This window comes from Lepidochelys olivacea (assembly GCF_965140295.1).
Source record: "Lepidochelys olivacea isolate rLepOli2 genome assembly, chromosome: 9".
In the NCBI taxonomy this organism is placed as follows: Eukaryota; Metazoa; Chordata; order Testudines; family Cheloniidae; genus Lepidochelys; species Lepidochelys olivacea.
In genome coordinates this window covers 85,748,194-85,769,571 of record NC_140419.1, presented here as the reverse complement: position 1 = coordinate 85,769,571, position 21,378 = coordinate 85,748,194, and the positions used below count along the sequence as shown (strand labels likewise).

At 38.7% G+C, this 21,378-nt stretch overlaps 2 protein-coding genes across 6 annotated transcripts in view; one reads left to right on the top strand and one right to left on the bottom strand.

The window, feature by feature from the left end:
* Positions 1-13: 13 nt before the first annotated feature.
* On the top strand, positions 14-19,647 carry ATG4A (autophagy related 4A cysteine peptidase). Of its 2 annotated transcripts, XM_084638931.1 has the most exons (13): positions 14-111; positions 3,200-3,310; positions 4,597-4,668; positions 6,412-6,510; positions 7,828-7,929; positions 8,459-8,531; positions 11,208-11,287; positions 11,796-11,983; positions 12,102-12,180; positions 13,307-13,452; positions 14,650-14,706; positions 16,839-16,950; positions 17,233-19,647. In XM_084638931.1, the coding sequence occupies exons 1-13, from the start codon at positions 102-104 to the stop codon at positions 17,295-17,297; spliced, it is 1,194 nt and encodes a 397-aa protein (XP_084495057.1). In that variant the 5' UTR covers positions 14-101; the 3' UTR covers positions 17,298-19,647. The 2 variants fall into 2 exon arrangements, with proteins under 2 accessions (XP_084495057.1, XP_084495058.1); XM_084638932.1 differs by lacking the exon at positions 6,412-6,510.
* The window catches only part of COL4A6 (collagen type IV alpha 6 chain), a 191,391-nt gene continuing 188,671 nt past the window's right edge, over positions 18,659-21,378 (bottom strand). For all 4 annotated transcript variants that reach the window (XM_084638926.1, XM_084638927.1, XM_084638925.1 and 1 more), the window contains one exon: positions 18,659-21,244. In XM_084638926.1, the coding sequence (XP_084495052.1) occupies positions 20,984-21,244 (261 nt within the window). In that variant the 3' untranslated portion in view covers positions 18,659-20,983. The remainder of the gene's footprint in view (positions 21,245-21,378) is intronic.

Here is a 21,378-nt window from a genome sequence, read left to right as displayed (position 1 = left end):
GCTGAGTGTCCCCCCCCCCCACCGCAGAACTACAACTCCCAGCGTGCTCCGCGGCCGCCGCCTTGTTGTGTGTCGGCTGGGAGGATGGTGACAGCGGGAGGATGGAGTCCGGTGAGGGGAGACGGGGGGAGCCGCGGCGGGGTCGAGTGAGGGGGATTCGCTGGGCGGCGGAAGGGGCGCTGCGGGGTAGTGGCGGGAAGGGAGCAGTCAGGGGCGGGCGGGACAGCAGGGAGGGGGCCCGGCCTAGGGCGCGGGCCGGGTGTAGCGGGCAGTTCAGATCCGGGCCCAGGGCGGTGGTCGCGGGCGGGAGCCCCAGGCCCGGGCGCGTTGCGGGGGCCGCGGGCGGTGACAGCCCAGGGGTGACGCGGTGCTGGGACGCGGCCCGCCGGGCGAGCTCCCGGGGAGGGCAGCGCCGGGCCCCGATCCTCCGCCCGCCGAGCTTCGAGCCCGGCGGCCACGGCTGGGCCGGGACCCCGGCTGCCTTCCCCGGGCTGGGCGTGGCGCGCCGCAGAGGCTGGCGGGGTTGGGCGGGGGGCAGTTGGCGGGCCCGCTGCGCTAGAGGAAGATGGCAGCCGCCGCCGCTGTTCCGTGCGGGTCCGGCGCTGTGACACAAGCGAGTTGCGAAGTCTCCGTGTGTCAGTCCTGCCGTAAGGGCTCTTCCGAGAGCCTCAGGCTGGGACCTCCGGGACCAGCGGCAAATCTGTGTGAACCCAGCAGCGCCCCAGGCAGCGAAACCGAGTAGTGACAGCCCCCAAAGGGCCTGAGGTGCCTGCCTGATGCAGGGCAGCTGGTCGTGGGGAACTCGCCTGGGACTGAACTCTGATTAGCTCTTGGGCCAGGTGGCTGTGGGTAACAGGTTTCAGTGTATCCTTGAGCGGTCTTGACTCATCTCAAACTTGGTTGTCCAGCCAGATGAAAATATCGTTGATTAAAAACACCACGGAGTTTCCTTAGATCAGTTACTAAAAACATCTTAAAAAGTGCAGAGCTGATTTTGTTTCCATCCATGCTGTTTGCTTTTTGCAGTTCAGTCAGGGGACCAATGAAAACACACTTGTCAGTTTCACATTTCCATTTCTGATGTTCTTTACTGAAAATCTTACAGTAGAACGGTTAAATTCAAAACTTTGTGTTTTGTTACTGCATAAAGTTACTGCATAACTTTATGTTATGCAGTACAGTATTACATTTTTGTGAAACTTCTTTACAGAACCTAAATATGAAGCCTAAACTAGGTGTTGGTGTCCACTTAATAGAAGTCTTAGGACAAAAAATAGAGCTGAGTAAATCCACTTGTACAGTTGTCATATTTAGATATGTTTATTGGGTAAATTTAGAAGTATTCAAAGCATGTAATTCACCTAAATCCTGTCACTACACTTATTAAATTGCAGGATCTAGGCCCGGATTTATAGTGTAAAAGTCTGCTCTACTGTTGCATGGATATTAATTCAAGCTTTTTAGCATAGTGCTGACATCAACTTCTCTGCAGCAGTGAAGCTTGATCCCTTGACAGTTGTGACTGCCAGCTGGATGGAATAAATAAAATGTGTCAATACAATATGCATTCAATAGATTATGATATCAGAAATCATTTTGATTATGCATGTAAATGTCTTGGTATTAAGTGAATCCTTCATTATGGCCCTGGATTTTTCCCATTGGCTCCAGTAGAAGCAGGGGTGTGTGTGTGTGCACACACACTACTTATAGTTAAAGTTCACTGTTTTACAGTAACTAGCAATCATTTATACAAGTTGAATAGAAAAATATTATAGCTGATGCCTGAATGATAATTTTCTGGATAATATACCCTAATCTGAGGAGGGTTTGTGTGAAACTCTCTAGGGTATTCTAAAGTATAATATTTTTAAAACTGCATGTTTCCTTAAGTATGTTATTTACCTAATATTATTAAAATTAATTTAAAACAGTCAATATTTTTTACTCTTTATGCTGTTTAATGTTCACTCTGCTTACCTTGAACAGTAAAACTTGGTCAGTTTCACTTTCTGAGTAGTCAGTTCTGACTTCTGATTTTCAGGCACTTAAACAAATGGTGCTGTTTACATTTCAGTACTTTCAGAAATGTTTAAATAGTATAAAACTTTTGTTTGACATTTTGAAAAAATTTATTATTAGTTGCGGTAAAATCTTTTTTCTTCAACAAAGAGCCTACATTTTGGACCTAATTTATCTAATAGTTAAAATGGGACTAAGTGTTCTAAAATGTTGGCCAGAATGTCAACTTTATCTTTTCTGTAGACATTTTGTTCTAAGCCAGTGTATTTTGTAGTCTATTGTGTAAGCACATTAAATTATTTTACAGCAAGAGAGGTGGTTGTGTATAGTTGCTATTAATGGCAATTAGAAAAGAAAGACACATGATTAACTTTACACATGTGAGGAGTCCTTTTAAATTCATTGTGATTACTTGCATGCAAAAGTATTTTCAAGATTGGGTCATAGATTGTAAACTCACTGGGACCGGGACTGTATCTTTTTCTGTGTTTGTACAGTGCCTAGCAAAATGGGTAATCCTGAGTAGAGCCTATAAATCTTTAGTAATATAAATATTACATGCAACTTAAACATATTTAGCATGTGTATATATATGATTTAATTATTAAACATCAGTTCATTGTGTATTTCTTAAATATGTCATTTGAAAGAAAAAATAATCAAAGCAAATAAAAACAATTGCTTAGCTTTACAGCTGAAGAATTATTCCTTCATTTCCATAACCTCCCACCAAAAATAGTGACATTGAAATGAGTAGAACTGTTCATGTACTTAAAGTTAACTGTGTTTAGTCCAGGACTGGGACTTAAATTGTTCATCTAGACTTTGGGTGAAAGCCTAACCTCATTGAAGTCAGTGGCAAAAACTCCCATATACTTCTATAGCACCAGGATTTCTTCCCTGGGCTCTAGGGTCCAGGTGCCAGCCATAGTGTCTCCCAGAGCCTCTGGAGAGTTAATATACAAAATTGCGACGAACACTGTCCATTTTAATGGCAGTGCATATTGCTGAGGGAAAACAGGGTAAATGCTGCTGCCAGAATGAAGTATTGGTCAGAAAACCCCAAAACCCTGGACTAGATCACTGGTTGGATCTAGCTGCAGTATAAGAACTCCAAGTGCTCCAAAAAGAACAAAGGGAGCAAAATGGAGTTTTAACTTTCTATGTCCCTGTTCAGTTTTATCCAAGTATGAAAACCAGACCACTGTCTTATCGGAATACCTAGAAGAATTTCCAGAAACAGATGGGTCAGTGTGGATCTTGGGAAGGCAATACCACCTTAAGACAGGTATGTTTATACTGAAAATCCAGCTATAACTTTCATAGTTCATATGCCACAACATTTTCTCAGTGTTCATAACATTATCACTACATAAATCTCTGAGAGCAAAAATAAACTCACTTCTAAAAAGCAGACCAACTGTATACAGTGGTGGTCACCCTAATATGAAATTAGCTGGCAGGAGGTTTACCGAAGTAGGGAGTACAGCATCTGTCACAGTTTCTGCAAACAGGGCACACTTATCCTGCAGATTAGTCTCACTTTAGGTGGGTTATTTCTAGTCATCAAATGTCATGGAATAAATAATTGACTTTTTAAGAATGTTTAATATCTGTGATATTATCTATCAGTTACGGAGAAAACATTTTTTACACAGAATCTTCCCACCAAAAAAAGTAAAGTCCTGACAATACCCTTTAAAGTTTCTCCTATAAGAAAAGAGCAGGCAGCTGAGTATCTACTGTAGCTCATTTTAAAACTGGACGTGGTGATGCAGCAAATATCAGACAAATCCTTTGTAATTTTGTAAATCAGAAGCATATGCTGAAGTGATAAATTGCATTTTAAAATATGAAGTAAATACTGTTAATTGCTGATTCATTGCATCAGGAGACCAGAAAATTAAGTCTGTACAGTAGTTCAGACAACAACAAATCCACTATGCTGGATGTATGAATTTCTTAAAGCATGATATTCTCAGCTGAAAGTTAAGGTGGTTTTAAGAATTAAATAGTAAAAATTGACATGCTCCCACCTATCCCTGCGGTATTCAGGGTTAACATTCTCTAAGGTGGTGAAATCCTTGCAAGTGTGAGGGAGAAGATACCATGAAAAGTGGACATTTCACTTTTTCTCCCTGCAAGTCTTGTCCCTTTATATGCAGAAGAGGGTTCAGTGGAGGAAGAAAGGACTATGCACTTAGGCTCATCCTTCCTCCTTCAGACCAAAATTGGTCCCTATTAGTAGAAATTCTCCAAGTTTCTTGTCCTGTGTGTAATTTTGTTCAGAAGGAATAGTTCTGCATAGTGGTAGCTGGTTCAAGTTTATTGTAGCTATTCAAAACAGAAATGCTACTCTCTTAACCTTTGATGGCTAATAATTGCTTCACACTTTCCCAATAGACTTTGTTTAGTTTGTATATATAAAGTGCTCTGAATATTAAAAGTGATACGTTATTTTTGTATCTGAAAGTAAATAGACATCTCCTGTATATCCTATATGTTTTGTTAATGCCAAATGATCTTTGCAGTTAGGAGTTAGTAGTTTAATATGGCTTTGTTTTTTAATTCCAGACAAATCTAAATTATTGTTGGATATAAGTGCTCGTCTGTGGTTTACATATAGAAGAAAATTTTCACCAATTGGTGGGTATCTTTAGGGTGAACAGCCCAATTTTTCTGTATTATTGTCTTGTTGGAAATTAAAATTGTGGGAGGAGTCAAATAATTGTATATGAACTTACTGATTCCTAAATTATTAGAGGACTTAGAGGTATGAGTTTTACTCCTGAAAACAAAAAGGAAATAATGGGCCAGATTCGCTAGTACTGAAAGCTGTGCTCACTTACACCAGTAGAAAATTTGGTCCTTGTGTTTATACTAGCAGTGGAAATAACTTGTGAATGTTTCTCAAATGAATGGGGAATGCACAGTAGATCTGTTGTGCAAGAAATATGTTTTTAACCTGTTTATTCACACACTAAAAATGACTTCACATTAAAGGAATTAAAAAGCCTACTTAAATTTTCTGGTTGAATTAAATTAATTTCCCAAATCATCACCCAAATAAATGTTTGGACTGGATAAGTTATGGGATTGGTAATGGGATACAGAGCCTTTACCTTTAGGTTGCCAGTTCAAATCTAGCTCAGGTGGGTAGAGTCCCAAACCTGTTATTTCATGGTCTCTGCCACGATTGAAAAAACCACCACCACAATTGGCATGATTGACAACACTACTGGCAATCTTGCTAGAGAGTAAGTACCATTCACCACTCGAGGTAGTTTTTCTACTGCAGGGTTGAGATAGATTGATGGAACAGCATCAAAAATGCTTTCATTGTCACTGTCCATGCTCTGCCTGTTCTTCTGATAGATTTCCAGGACAGTCAGCTTAGCATCTTTCTCAAGCACTAAATTAAATAGAAACAAATAAAGGAAACTCTTGGAATTTACCGTAGAATCCACTTCTAGATGCAGAACTTTGCTTAAGAATCTAAGCGTTTAGTTTAAACTGATTTATCTTTCTAGCCCTCATGATTGTGAAGACAGCCTTAAAACATAAACAAATAGAAAATATTGGCTTCCTGAATCTGCAGACGGTTTGAAGCAATAGCTTGGAGAGGTGTGACCTTTCCTAATAATCTTAATAGGTTCTCATTATTTCACTACATCCAACCAGTGCTCTTAGCTCCACAGACCCAAACTGTGTCCAGTGTTTCATCAGATGCCAAAATCTGTATTTGCTTCCTACCCAAATGCTAAAACCTCCAGTGTCAAACCCTCAAAGCTTATACAGCGTATTTACTTATATACACACACACATACACTTATATATATCACACATATATACTTTTAGTATATTGCAAACTGAAAATGAGGGTTATCATGTAATATTAAAATTTGGAGGTTACTGTACTGATTGCATTACTCTTTCCATATTGAATTCCATTAGGTCTGCTGCCTACACCTCCATTTTTGTTTCGGTTTCATAGTGCTCATAGGGCCTCACTGCAGAGTTTAGGTCTGGCTTAGCACAGTGTACAGAGTCCTGCATATAGGCTTGTACATTTTATCCTTGAATTTGGCACAGTTTGGTAAACAGCTTTACATGGTTGCTTCTTTGCTTTTGTCTTGCATCAACAAAGAATTCTGCTTCTACTGAGCTGTATCAGTACTGGTTTCCACACAGATCTGCTTGGCAGATCCTGAACACTTATTTAGAAGCCAGACTGGTGATAAAAATCTTTCTTTCTGTTTCTCTTCATCCACAGTATGCTTGTTAAAGAGCCAAACTTTTTTCTTGACTACCTAGATTTCAACAATTAGATTTTTGTGGTGCTAATTTCAGTCAAGAACCCATATTAATTGTAATAATTCTTGTTAATAGGAGGCACAGGCCCTTCATCCGATACTGGCTGGGGATGCATGCTGCGATGTGGACAGATGATGCTGGCACAGGCTCTGATTTGCAGGCATTTAGGAAGGGGTGAGCATACTGTTACTTTGTGAAATGTTAGGAGGCTCTGTGCTGTTTGGGTGGCATTTAATGTTGGTGTGAAAGCCCAGTACAATAGACATCAGCTGAGAGATGTAGTGCTACAGTAACTAGTGAAAGTCTCTTCAGAATGATTGGCAGAAATTACTAGTAAATGATGTCTCCAGACAAGAGGAAATTGTTAGTGTTTCATTCTGACCCACTAGGGGTGAATTGTTTTGGTGGTTAAGCAGAAAAATAAGAACAAAGGGTTTACCAAGTTGGACTCCTGTCTTTATTATTTAATAGAGCTTTGCATGACAAATAACGAAGCTGGTGCCTGGGTGGAAACTGCGGCCGCCTGACTGATTTCCTGTTGTGTTGTTAATTGTTAATTGTGGTGCCCAAATTGTACTAATTGCTTTATAGGCAAAATGAAGAAGAGTTCTCTGTAGCTTGATAGCTTGGTCCAATAAAAGATATGACCACACCCACATTGTTGCTCTAATATCCTGGGACCAACGTGGCTACAACAATACTGCAAATTACAGGCAAATATGCAGATAGCTTCCCTACCTCCACCCTAAGGCCCCAATCCTGCAACGGAATTCACTAAGTGTGGACCCAAACACCTGTATGAGTATTTCAGGATCACAACCAGAGTAATCTTAGGCCTAATATTCATAGAGCTCTTGTATCGATTCAGCTGTTTTGGTTAGAGATGTGAGTTTATACCAATATAGTTAAATGGGTACAGACCCTACTGTGGACACCTATATACTGATGTAACTTAGTCCACAGTAAAGAGTGTGCCACTTTTAACTATATCTGTTTCTAAACTGATACAGTGAAGTGGTACAAAAAATGTGTAGACAAGTTCTTACGGTCTCCTTCTGACTGTCAAGATTTTTGTTCAAACATTCTTCGTTCATGTTGTTGTATTTTAGAAAAGCAATCTCTTCCTTTTTTTTTTTTTGCATTCAGGAATAAATTCAGCACCTTTTTTGTGACAGAACACACGTCTTCCTATTGAGAGAAGCTGACACTATTATTTTGCAAAAAGAAAAGGAGGACTTGTGGCACCTGAGACTAACAAATTTATTTGCGCATAAGCTTTTGTGAGCTACAGCTCACTTCATCGGATGCATTCAGTGGAATCTTCATGACCTTTTCTCTATTAAATTAAATAATCTCCTGATGCTGCCTCTAAAGAGTTGTTGCCCTTTGGTGTAAATTGGGGGGGGAAGCGCCGCTCATGATTGTGTAGTATGAAATGCTAGATAGCGTTTGGAGTATGTTAGTTAATCTATATAACTTCTTCCCTGTAAGATTGGCATTGGGAGAGACACAAAAAACAACCTGAAGAATATCACAAGATCTTGCGATGCTTCATAGACAGAAAAGATTGCTGTTATTCTATCCACCAAATGGGTAAGGGCAGGTATCATCAGCTTTTTATGCCTCAAGTTGCTAATGTGTTTAAGATGTATTAATTTTAAAATATATAGTCACAAAACAAAAGGAGGATTGTGGAGACAAAGTGGATAAGTGTATATGTAGAAGATTTAATGCATCCAAATGTATACTGAGGTCTAAATCCAGCATGTACAATAGAAATAACAACTAGCTCTGGATAAAATATGTGACTATTAGGGACCAGACTTTAATAATAATAAATTAGTGCTTACCAACATAGATTCTCTTTACTGGCACCCCTCACTACCGTCTATGGACCAGTGTGTCAGAATGCAGCTCAGAGGCTTCTTTTCAATTACAGAAACTAATCTTCATTGCAGTTGTAAAAAGAGAATAGATAGTATATCAATAATCTGATTATATGTAAATATTTTACAATAGTCTTAGAATGCGTGCAACAAAATATCAATAGGATGTGCCATTTAATACGTCGTCACCTGATATTTGTGCTCTTTTGTATGTGTTTTGTTTCTAATAAAAACAGCACAGATGGGTGTAGGAGAGGGGAAGTCGATTGGAGAATGGTTTGGACCAAATACAGTTGCACAAGTGCTAAAGTAAGCAAAACATACATACGTATTTAGAATGTACTTACCCTGAATATTTCAATTCAGATGCAGCATAGCTGTCTAAGAGTGATGACCTCCAGTTCTGGATTTTGAAACAATGTAAAGTTTGGCAGCCGTTGGCTTAAACCCATGTATTCTCTAAACTGAGGTCCTGCTTTTAGTCAATTATATACAAGGATTATTTGAGTCAGAGGTCACAAGACTTGTCCATGTCTGACAAGGGCATAGGTAGGACTGTCTCTAAATCAAACGTGAGATACGTAAGAAAAATAATGCATTTCTTCTACAAAAGTTTTATATGAAAAAAATCATGTTTTATAAGTAGGTTACATTTATTTATGCTGACAGTATAGAGTGATAAAACAAATTATTAGGGCTGTCGATTAATTGCAGTTAACTCACATGATTAACTAAAAAAATTAATTGCGATAAAAATTAATCGTGATTAATCGTAGTTTTAAATGCTCTGTTAAACAATAGACTATCAATTGAAATTTATTAAATATTTTTGATGTTTTTCTACATTTTCTCATATATTGTATTCTGTGTTGTAATTGAAATCAAAGTGTATATTTTTGCTTACAAATATTTGCACTGTAAAAATGATAAACAAAAGAAGCAGGATTTTTCAGTTCACCTCATACAAGTACGTAGTGCAATCTACAAATGTAGATTTTTTTGTTTTACATGATTGCACTCAAACAAAACACTGTAAAACTTCAGAGCTTACAAGTCTACTCAGTCCTACTTCTTGTTCAGCTAATCACTAAGACAAACAAGTTTGTTTATGTTCAAGGGAGATAATGCCGCTCTCTTCTTATTTACACTTTCACCAGAAAGTGAGAATAGGCATTTGCATGGTACTTTTGTAGCTGACATTGCAAGGTATTTACGTGCCAGATATGTAAAACATTCATATTCCCCTTCATGCTTTGGCCACCATTCTACAGGACATGCATCCATGCTGATAACGCTCATTAAAAAAATAAGCATTAATTAAATTCCTGACTGAACTCCTTGGGGCAGAACTGTATGTCCCCTGCTCTGTTTTACCCGCATTCTGCCATATATTTCCTGTTATAGCAGTCTTGGATGATGACCCAGCACATGTTCATTTTAAGAACACTTTCACTGCAGATTTGACAAAATGCAAAGAAGGCACCAATGTGAGATTTCTAAAGATAGCTACAGCACTCGATCCAAGATTTAAGACTCTGAAGTGCCTTCCAAAATCTGAGTGGGATGAGGTGTGGGGTTTGCATTCAGAAGTCTTAAAAGAGCAACATTCTGATGTGGAGACTACAGAACTTGAACCACCAAAAAAGAAAATCAACCCTCTGCTGGTGGCATCTGACTCAGATAATAAAAATGAACGTGCTTTGGATTGTTATTGAGCAGAACCCGTCATCAGCATGGACGCATGTCTTCCGTAATGGTGGTTGAAGCATGAAGGGACATGTGAATCTCTAGCACATCTGGCACGTAAGTATCTTGCTACGTTGGCTACAACAGTGCTATGAGAACACCTTTTCTCACTTTCAGGTGACATTGTAAACAAGAAGCGGACAGTATTATCTCCTGCAAATGTAAACAAACTTTTTTGTCTGAGTGATTTGCTGAAAAGAAGTACTACTGAGTGGACTTGCAGACTCTAAAGTTTTACATTGTTGTTTTTTTTTTTTTTTGAATGAAGGTTTTTTGGTACATAATTCTACATTTGTAAGTTCAATTTTCATGATAAAGAGATTGCATTACAATACTTGTATTAGGTGAATTGAAAAATACTATTTCTTCCTTTTTTTTACAGTGCAAATACTTGTAATCAAAAATAAAGTGAGCACTGTACACTTTATATTCTGTGTTGTAATTGAAATCAATATATTTGAAAATGTAGAAAACATCCAAAAATATTTAAATAAATGGTATTCTATTATTAACAGTGCAATTAATCACGATTAATTTTTTTAATCACTTGAGAGCCTTACAAAATATATTTAATTTTAGCTGCTTTAACTAGAATTTAACAATGAAACCTACATAGCGGTTTACAGAGCTGTAAGGCAGTATATTCATTTAAGGATGTTCTTTTGAACTACATAAAAATAGTAGGGCAGACCCAGCATAGTGTCTGTGACTTCACTTGGTTGGGGCCGAGCTTTATGGCAGATTTATGGCCTGATCCTACCAACACTTATGCACATCAGTAGTCTCACTGAGCTCTGTAGAACTACTCATGCATAAAGTTACACACATGCATGAGTGGTTTGTAAGCTATTTGGGGCAGGGACTGTCTTTGTTCTGTGTTAAACAGCGCCTAACACAATGGGGTCCTGGGCCATGACTGGGGCTCCTAGGTGTGACGGTAACACAAATAATAAAAATAATAATAAAGTATCGAGGTTGTTGAGTTTGATTGCTTTGCTATTGGGAATAAGCCAAGACTTTTTTCACACAAGTTATTTCACCTTCATGCTATCTCTGCATTCTCTTCTACATCATAATTATACTTTGACTAATAAAAAAATACAATGAATGCTGTTTTCGATAAGCAATTATTTATATATTTATTCAAAATCCATCTAATATCACTGAGTGCCAAGCTACAGTTTTGGCTTCTGAATGACAATGCAGTTTTTCACTAATTTCTACCTTAATGTTTTCCAGAAAGCTTGCTTTATTTGATGAATGGAATTCCTTAGCTGTTTATGTATCTATGGACAATACCGTGGTCATTGAAGACATCAGTAAGTTACAAACACTGGTTCTCACTTTAACTAGAGTTTATTTGCCCAAGTACCCTAAGAAAATATAGTCAATAAACAAAATGCATTTTGGCCCTTAATTATTACCCTAGCTGAGAAATAAGGTGGGTGGGTGTGTGTGTAAGTGAGTGAGGTCTTGGGATACCTAATACTGTGCATCACTTTGTTACCCCCTCCTCTAGCAAGAGGTATCTTGACCCGAGAAAGCTTACGGTGCTACATGTGTGGTTAAATATACCTTCATCTAGTAAATTATCATCTCCTAGTCATCGACCTGAGCCCTAACATCTTCTTGTAACCCAGCGCCCTAGTCTGTGCCTACTACAATTACTTGTAATTATACAGCCACAACGTACACACTATCCTCCTTAACATCTGGGACCTTCTGTAAGAAAGATTTCTGAAAAAGCATCTTAATTTTCCATTCATTTGAAACATTTATAATATAGTCCTTAGTGACTTGACAAGTCTCTCCTCCTTGCTCCCACAGAGAAAATGTGTTGGTCCCCTCCTCAGAGCAGCACTGCTGTACGTGGCAGCACACTCTCCCACAGAAGTGCTCTAAGTCAAAACAAGAACACAGCAGTGTTTTGCTCAGGCTGGAAACCTCTCTTGCTCATTATACCTCTACGACTAGGGATAAATCACATCAATCCGATTTATATTGATGCTTTTAAAGTAAGTCACTGTCCCTGAAATGATTGTTATGCTGCATGTCATTTACAAACAGTTTAGATCTCTGTGATACAAATATACAGGACAACTAAAATTTCATTTTTCCCCTTTGAATCTCTAGGAATGTTTTAAGATGCCACAGTCTTTGGGGGCATTAGGAGGGAAACCAAATAATGCGTACTATTTCGTAGGATTTTTAGGTAAGGAAAAAATTAATTACAGATAAGTTGATGGGCTAAGGAACTGGGCCTGGTCTGAAGAAACATCAGGAAATTTAAAACTGAAGCTGCTTGGAAATGTAGTTAAGGAAAGAGAGAAGGGGAATAGGAGAAACAGATAATTAGATAACTCCAGAATAATACACTATGATCTTTTATAGGAAAGGTAGAGTGAAGTTGGGTATAGAAATAAGTAGCATCAGCAAGAGTAATGTGATATGAAAGGCTAGTTGAATAGTATTTGGCAAATCTATTAGACAGATGTCACTAGTATGTAGTCCTGTATTGTTTCCTAATCTGTAGTCTTACATTTTATTCTTTTGCTTCACATTTTTCTCCAAATGGTATAACTCAGCATTTTCCCTGATTAAAGCTCATTTTTTAAAATTTCTGCTCATTTCTCTAACTTCACTAGATCTTGCTGTCTTTTAATGCTAGCCTTGCATCAATGTATTTTATCACTTGCCTTTCCTTTGTCAGTTACAGTGCTAGACTCGTTTTTTGAAACTTCACCCCATTTGATTTGTTATGAATAATTGCTCTCTATTTATGACCTATCAGTCCATTTTTCTATAAAACCTGTGGTATTTTTATTCAGACCTCATTATTTCAATCTCTCAGCAAATCTAATATGAAACAATGTTGAACGCCTAACTGAGTGGTCATCCTGTGACCTGTAGAATGGCAGAATTTACATTTTAAAAGTTTTAAATGTTATGTTAGATCTAGGAAATAGAGGAAAATATAAGAGTCATAGAATACTACGGTTGGAAGGGACCTCAGGAGGTCATCTAGTCCAACCCCCTGCTCAAAGCAGGACCAATCCCCAGTTTTTGCCCCAGATCCCAAATGGCCCCCTCAAGGATTGAACTCACAACCCTGGGTTTAGCAGGCCAATGCTCAAACCACTACAGATCACCATAGTAAGCAATACCAGATATGGTGCCACAATGCATTGCTCTTCCTGAATTTTCCATTTTCAGAACACACAGCTAGCAAAAGTCTAATCAATCTTAATCATGATGATGATTGAAATTCTATCTTACAAGTCCAGCTTCAGTGCTATTACAAACTATTAAATTTGATTAAATATATTTTACCTGCACAGGAAACCAGCTGATCTATTTAGATCCTCACACCACTCAGATTTTTGTAGATTTGGAGGAAAACGGTATGGTTGATGACCAGAGCTTCCATTGTCAGCAGGCCCCACATCGAATGAAGATCATGAATTTGGATCCCTCCGTAGCATTAGTAAGTGTCAGGAAGAAATGTAGCATGAACTTCTATTACAAAACTGCTCATAAGTACTGATAAGGGTAGTTGTGCATTTGCTTGAGCAGAGTCATGAATAACTACAAAATTTTTTTCACAAATATAGACTTTATCTTCACGGGTAAATTATACAGTAATTTTGCTGAGATTACATTGTTACCTCCAGAAGGAAACTGGATATTTGAATGGGGGTGGCTAATTATTTTTGGTAATAGAGAAGCCTCCACTTTTTGCAGAGCTATTGTAGTGCAGTGGTTGAAGCAGGGAATTTAATCAGAATTCCTGGGTTCTGTGCAAGTTACTTTCTCTCCCTCACGCCTCAGTTTACCAAACTAGTAGTAGTTACAGTCCAGGATACTTTACAGGGATATTTACAATGCTTCATGACTCTAATTCTGATCTCATTCCAGTTACATGCCCTATTGACATCAGTAAGGTTACTCTTCATTCTCCTCCTCTCTATAAGATGAGAATTGGCCCAATGTTTGTAAAGTGTTTTGAGTTCCTGAATGAAAGATGATGTAAACATATGTTATTAATAATATCACTTTTAGCGGGAAAGTATCTGCTTTTAGTAACATTTAACTATGGAAATGCTCAAACCCTGAAAAAGCACAACCAACCAGTCCATTCAGTAATAGAACCAAGAGTCTGATATTCACAGTACAGCCATTCTTGGAAGTGTCATATATATGGATGTTCATCCCCGGTGGCACGTTAAACTTGCAGCCAGATGCACAAATGTGGTAAATTGGTACGGTCCTATTGATTTCAGTGGAGCTGCAATTATTATTATTTGAATTCCGGTAGAGCCTACGGGCCTCAAATCGAGATTTGCTTTAGGCACTGTACAAACATATAATAATACAGTCATTGCCCTTAAGATTTTATAATCTAAATAGATAAGACAGATGAACAGGAGAGGGGGAAAAGAGCAGAGCATTCAGTATGATGATTGGCAGATGTCATGTCAGTTCCTTGTTTTTTCAACTTTTTTTCCTTGTGCTGTTCATTTTACTCTAGTTCAGGATCTGGCCCTTAGTCTGATACATATTTTGGGTCTTACGCATGATGATCGTATGTGCTACTGCAAAACAGTGGCTTTATTCTGCCTTATTTGCTAATATTGCATGTAACTTGCAGAGGAAAAATTATCTGTGTTTTTCCCCCCTTCAGGGCTTCTTTTGTAAAGAAGAAAAAGACTTTGATAACTGGTGTAGTCTTGTACAAAAGGTAACAATGGAGTATTCTTTTAATTTGATCTGCATATTTTACCAACAAAAATGTAAATGAAAACTCCCCGTAAATATCTGTCAGTGTACAGTTGCTAAATGAGTTATAGAAGAATATATAAGGAAAGAGAAATGCTGTTGAAGTGCTAAGCAAAGATTATATAGCACTTTGAAAACCAGGATCCCCTAGCGTTTGGAAAGTGGGTGTAAAAATATCTAAAGTAATCTAGTTAGCTGGTAAAAACACACATTATTTTAAAAAGCCAATTCTTACTGAATGACCAATGGTTTGGGCTCTGTCTTGGCTAGTTCCTTTCCTGAGACTTCCTATTGCTGTTTAATAGTGATGTATTATTAAATATCCTATGCCTTATAATTAAAACTCGCTATACTGAGTCTCTGAGGCCTGATTCTGTGAGAGGCTGGATCCCTTTAAGTCATAGGAGCTGAGTGTGTTGTGCACCCTACAGACAGTTCTTGGCCCCTTGCAGGACAATGCTCACATTGTGCATGGGCTCAACCAGGGGTGAAAGTAACTTACTGGACTTACCAGTATGCAGGGCAGCTGGGGTCCTGGGTGTGGGGGGGCGGCTCTGGGCTCCGGAAGAGGCGGGGCCTCAGGCGGAAGGGCCTGGGGCCAAACTTGCGCCGCCTGGTTCTCCGGCGGCCATTTAAAGGGCCCGGAGCCACTGCCCCTTTTGCCCCCGCCCCATCAGTAGCCCTGCCAGTACTGTCGGCTTTTCTTACCAGTACGCCATACCAGACAATATCGACTTACTTTCACCTCTGGTCTCAACTTATAGACTCTAAGGCTATCCTATCATACCATTTTCAAGTTGCAGTGGGGGAGGTTTAGATTGGATATTAGGAAAAACTTTTTCACTAAGAGGGTGGTGAAACACTGGAATGCGTTACCTAGGGAGGTGGTAGAATCTCCTTCCTTAGAGGTTTTTAAGGTCAGGCTTGACAAAGCCCTGGCTGGGATGATTTAACTGGGAATTGGTCCTGCTTTGAGCAGGGGGTTGGACTAGATGACCTTCTGGGGTCCCTTCCAACCCTGATATTCTATGATTCTATGATTCTATGATCCCCTCCATAAACTTATCAAACTTAGTCTTGAAGCCAGCTATGTCTTTTGCCCCCACTGCTCCCCTTGGAAAGCTGTTCCAGAACTTCACTCCTCTGATAGTTAGAAACCTTTGTCTAATTTCAAGTCTTAACTTCCTGGTGGCCAGTTTATATCCATTTGTTCTTGTGTCCACATTGGTACTGAGCTTAAATAATTCCTCTCCCTCCCTGGTATTTATCCCTCTGATATATTTATAGAGAGCAATCATATCTCCCCTCAGCCTTCTTTGGTTAGGCTAAACAAGCCAAGCTCTTTGGGACTCCTTTCATAAGACAGGTTTTCCATTCCTTGGATCATCCTAGTAGCCCTAGTAGTAACTTATTGTGGGAAGTAATAGTAGGCTGAGGGCCCAGTGACTTCAAACTCCAGAAAATATTTATTCCTAAAACCAGTTGATGGTTTCCTCAGGAAGGCAGTTTGCAAACCCATTTAAAAAAAACAGGTTAGAAGTAATTCACCAGATTTGAGGTACAGTGGAACTTTGTTTTAGTAATAACAGATCAAATCAGATCATCTCAGATCAAAAGTTGTCCTTCAAAATCCATTACTTTGTGGAGCTGCTGTGTTTGTCCTCTGCTCCTATCACCCGACGGTGCACTTAGTAAGGATCTAATTAAGAGTAATTTCTTTGGTACTTTCAAAGGTAGGAAACTATTTCATGCTCTTAGTGCCACTTTGCTGCACATACACACACACAAACTATCATTTTTGTTTATCAGAGCTAATTATAACATGACTGACAATCTGTGGTAGAGCTTGAGAGAGCTACCTTCCATGCATGTTTCTGATCGAAGAAATTCACTATATGTAGATCTGTAAAATGATGACCTTTAATGAGGGTTGCAAAGAGTATAACAGGATTCCATTTCACATGGGCATAATTTATTTATTATTATTATTTTTTGCATCTTGTAACTGTTTTGACTGACCAGCCAAGTAGATCTGTTGTTGGACTTTCCATTAATATGATATATTTTTTAATAAAAAAAGTGCTTTATCCTCAGGAGATTCTGAAGCAGCAGAGTCTTCGGATGTTTGAGTTAGTCCAAAATCATCCAGCCCATTGGCCTCCTTTCATACCTCCAGCAAAACCAGAAGTGACAACATCAGGAGCAGGTACTGTATTGACTTGAGTGGACTATAGTGCAGCAATATGTTCCTCAATTTACAGGTAGGAGAAATAATCACAGCTGGAGCAGCTATGCTTTGCTAAGTGTCTTTTATGCTCAATGTGATTAGCTAATCCAGTCTTTAATACCGGTAGCAACTTGAACACCAGATTTATCTACAAAAGGCTAAATGTGATTTCCAGCATACAAAATATCTTGCCCTAAAAAGTCTTCCAAAGTGAAAAGCAATAGGCATGTCTGTTCATATTGTTTTCATTTTTGTTGGCAGAACTTATTGAATCTACTGATAAACTGTTTGAGTTGGAAGAAGAATTTGAAATCCTGAGTGTATGAAGGAAGCTATGGTGATTCTTCTGTGTTGAACATATTGCATTGACTTTAGAGAAACAGCCATTCTAGCCCACAAGTGCCTGAAATTATGGACAACAGAATACAAAACCATAGCAGCACCCAAAACTCAGACAGTGACAGTTTAACAAGATTTTCCCTGGGTGGAAAGAGAAGCAAAGATCCCATTGTCAGACACTTAAAGGGAATCTCTGCTTCCAGCATGCATCCTATTTGAAGACAAATGGACCTTTTGAGATGAAGGCAAAAACAGTATATTAAAGTAAAGACTATGGTATATCACTGGGCTCTACCTTTGAAGAAAGGGATGACCCAAATGGATATTCTTGCTCTCGGATGCAAATGTGTAGTCCTTAAAGAAAGCAAAATGGTGTTGAGTTAAGGGAGGATGTTTACTTCTGTTCCCTCCTGTGGCTGCATCATAGGAATAAATTCATCATCTTGTTTAAAAGATCAACTGGATCAGGAGAAAATTGTTTCTTTGTTAAATATTTTAACATATATTTGAGCAACCACACTTTTTATTACAACAATGTTTCTGTAAAAGGAACTATGTCTAATGTATAAATTTGGAATAGCCTTCCTGTTTCTGGGAGACCTAAAACAAACAGGAGACTCAATTAGTTGATATAGATCACGATCACTGCTATAGGTATGACATATTTCACCTTGAACTTAAAACTTAGGTTGATGATTTTTGTTAAAACAAGAAGTCAAAGGTGGTTTGTTTTAACTGTATCTTATTTATTTTAAAATAGATTTATTTACACAAGTTTCTCTGTAACAGCACTTTATCTGTGCATCTAATAAATTTCTTAAGCATTTCATAGGCTACTTGCTATAGTTTGTGAATTTGCTCTTTGCACAGACTGTAAATATAAAACAAAAAATTATCCCAAACTGATGATACACACAAATTATTTAAGGTCCCTAATTCTGCCTTGTTACCTTATCAAGACTATTTTGGTAAAAGTACCTTAGATATACAAGTCCCTAACAGAGTTATGTGGTTGGACGTTTATTTAAATTGAGGATATCTCTAGTAGCTCTGAGAACAATGGTTCAGAAATATCAAGCCCTCACTGAGTACAAGGGCTTTTAATGAATTCTTGAGTCACATTTTATGTTTCCTAAAAACACAGTTCCCATCTGGATGAGGCCTGGTATGATAGTGCAGTTTGAAATTGGGAGATTTTCATTTTTTCTTCACAAATAGGTGAGAATACTGGGCCTAATTGGGAGATGTGCTGAGTACTTGCAAAACCCAAGTGAAGCGAGATGCTGATGCTCAGCATCTGAATGGGAAAACATGACTTTTGAACAAAAATAATTACCCAGACCAATAGTTAATGTCTTGTTTGCCTTTATTAACCACAGTTTGGAAACTGAACATTAACAAAAGGAGATGCCACCCCACGCTGTTTTTCTAGTATTCATTTAAGACCATAGTGGTGCTTGGTGCCTTCCAGACAAAAATGAAAATGCAGCCCCTGCTCTTAAAAGCTGACATTCTAAAGGATGACTGACTTCTACCCAGAAAAGGGACGTACCCATTAGATGACTGAGCAATGAAGCTAGGCATATGTCCTGCTCAGTCCATCCTTTTTTTTTTTTTTAATTGCCCTCCTGTTATCTTTCATTATGTAAACACAACTCAGAGGGTAAATCTGAAGTTTACAGGCCTCGTGGAAAAGTGTCTTGGGTAGCAACTGGAAGGAGAGGGGGTAAATACAGGGTTGACTGGAAGAAGCTCTGGAGCCAGGAGTGGAAGAAGATCATAGACTGTGGCCCTGATCTTGCAAAGACATGTTCGTGCTTAACAGTACCCAGCGGGGTGAAATCCTGGCCCTACTGAAGTCAATGGAAGGTCTGTCGCTGAAAGCAATGAGATTACTCATGGCGCATAAAGCAAAACAATTACATAGACCCTGCTCCTGAAAAGACTTGTGTATTTCAGTCGTGTACATCTAGAGCAGAATCCCCTTTTCCCCACCCTCCCCTCAACATCCAAACAAATAAACTGGTGCTCTGATGCTTCTATTGCTGGCACCTAATGAGTAGAATGGGTGATAAATAAAAATGTTTTCCACAAATATTTGCTCAAATTTTTAAAACAAACACTGGAGCGATTTGAGTTTTACTGACCACAATATTCGCAGAAAGTGAATTTCAAAGTCTCATACCTAAGCATTCACTGAATCCCCATTTTAAATACCATGTGATTTATCAGAGCAGTCCCAACTAAAACACACATTTTTCTGTAGTTTTGTCTTTCAATTAAAAAAAAAAAAAAGATTTGGAATTTACAAGGCCCTCGCTTCAAATCCTCTAAAAACGCTGATACCAATGGTGTTGTCAACCTCACTGTAGAAAGAAGCTGAAATTAATAACTTTAGCCTTAATTAGTTCTCAGCATAGACATATTGTATTTATGGCTTTCTCTTAATTTCTATTTTCCCATATAGTCTGAAAACCACTGATTGTAATTATAACCTGAAGGAATTGTGTGAATATTTAACAGTGCATTAGAAATACAGTAATGTTTTTTAACTAGTAGAAATAAAGCCCAGTGGATGAAGAATACAAAACAGGTGATTTTAGCAGTAAAAAAATGTACATCCAACAACTGCTTGCTTCTATGTTTCCATAAACTTGAATGCTAAATAATAAGGCTTCTACATTTTAAAATATACACAAATTGAATACTTACAAAAAAAACTGTTCCAAGGCTACCTCGGAAAGATGATTTCATATGTACATACTAATGAAATTATTCTGGAGGTCACAAATTGCTAGGGTGCAAAAGGGTAACAACAAATCTTGAACTGTGTGCTTACATAGAACACATTTCAATAGTGATAAAGCTGTGCTGAATAATGAAAATGGCTTTAAGTCCAGGTAGAAATCCAAATTTTTCATGGAGAGGGAATGCAAAATCAGTTACAGCTGGTCTGAATTTGGCTCCAAGTTGCTCGTGCATCACTGAAACCAAAGATTATGCCAATTCCTTTAAAAAGCAAAACAAAACAAGCTCATCTTTAAGTAAGAACTTCCCAGGGAAGCCAGTTCTCAGTATCTAATGCTTAATACTCTGAGCACCTCTGCTGCAGTGATTTGTTTTAATTAGTTTAGAGTTAAGTTCCTTTCCAACTGAAAATCCATTTCATTACATATTTTCTCATCTAATCAATGTGTATTGCCCTAGGCCATGCCAAATGCTTTCTGCAAAGACAACTAATCTGTGAAGCACAAACTTGTTTAAGAAAATCTATCATTGGCTATAGATGAGTGCATCAAACGGATGGGTGATATAATATGGAGTGCTTTATTATAATATTGTATAATATAATATTGTCACTCTGCAATGTGAATGAGAAAGGCTCAGAGACTTTCTGAGGTAGCCATGAATAGGAAAACAAACATGAAAGAAAAAGTGTAGCACCATGTTCCACAAAACAGTCAGAGGTTTCAGAGATTAGTCTGTCCCTCCTTCCTTCTGTGTGGAGCTATGTTTCTTATGGATCTAAAACATAATTTCAGTAGTGTTCTGGCTGTTGTAACTTATCCACAAACCACCAGCAGAATGGGTGGGTGTATGTGCTTATAGTTCTTCCAATGAATGAGGTTTAAACTCTTAGGTAGCAAAGTTTTATTTGTTTGGGTTGTTTTTGCTACAAGTTCTTCATGCACACTTGGCAACGGCTGACTCGGGTTCGGAGCTGTCCTGCTTTCAGAGTTTCTGAGGGAGGAGCACCGACAAACTGCTGCGTGCGTTCGACTGTGGTCAGCCAGAAGCTGTATTTGTTTGCAAAGTAATGGCAGGTTCCTCTAGCACCATTGCATTCAATGAAAGGAGTAGCACGGAAATCCTCGAGGCAAGAGCCAGGTGAGACAAGGGACTGACCTCCACCTTCCGCGCCAGCTGCAGTGTGCTAGAATGAATATGGTCATTTAATTGAGTTCCAAAGAAGGAAATAGGCAGTTACCCGGGGACTCCCGGACTACATGTTGCCATGAACAAAACGGGGAAATCTAAATTGCTCCTCCAGGACACCTGTAGCTACAT

Bases quoted from the DNA above. Each gene is read 5' to 3' on its own strand.
- ATG4A (XM_084638931.1), top strand. The intron at 4,669-6,411 runs GTGGGTATCTTT...TCTTGTTAATAG, and splicing joins AAGAAAATTTTCACCAATTG to GAGGCACAGGCCCTTCATCC. The intron at 11,984-12,101 runs GTAAGTCACTGT...TTGAATCTCTAG, and splicing joins TTTATATTGATGCTTTTAAA to GAATGTTTTAAGATGCCACA.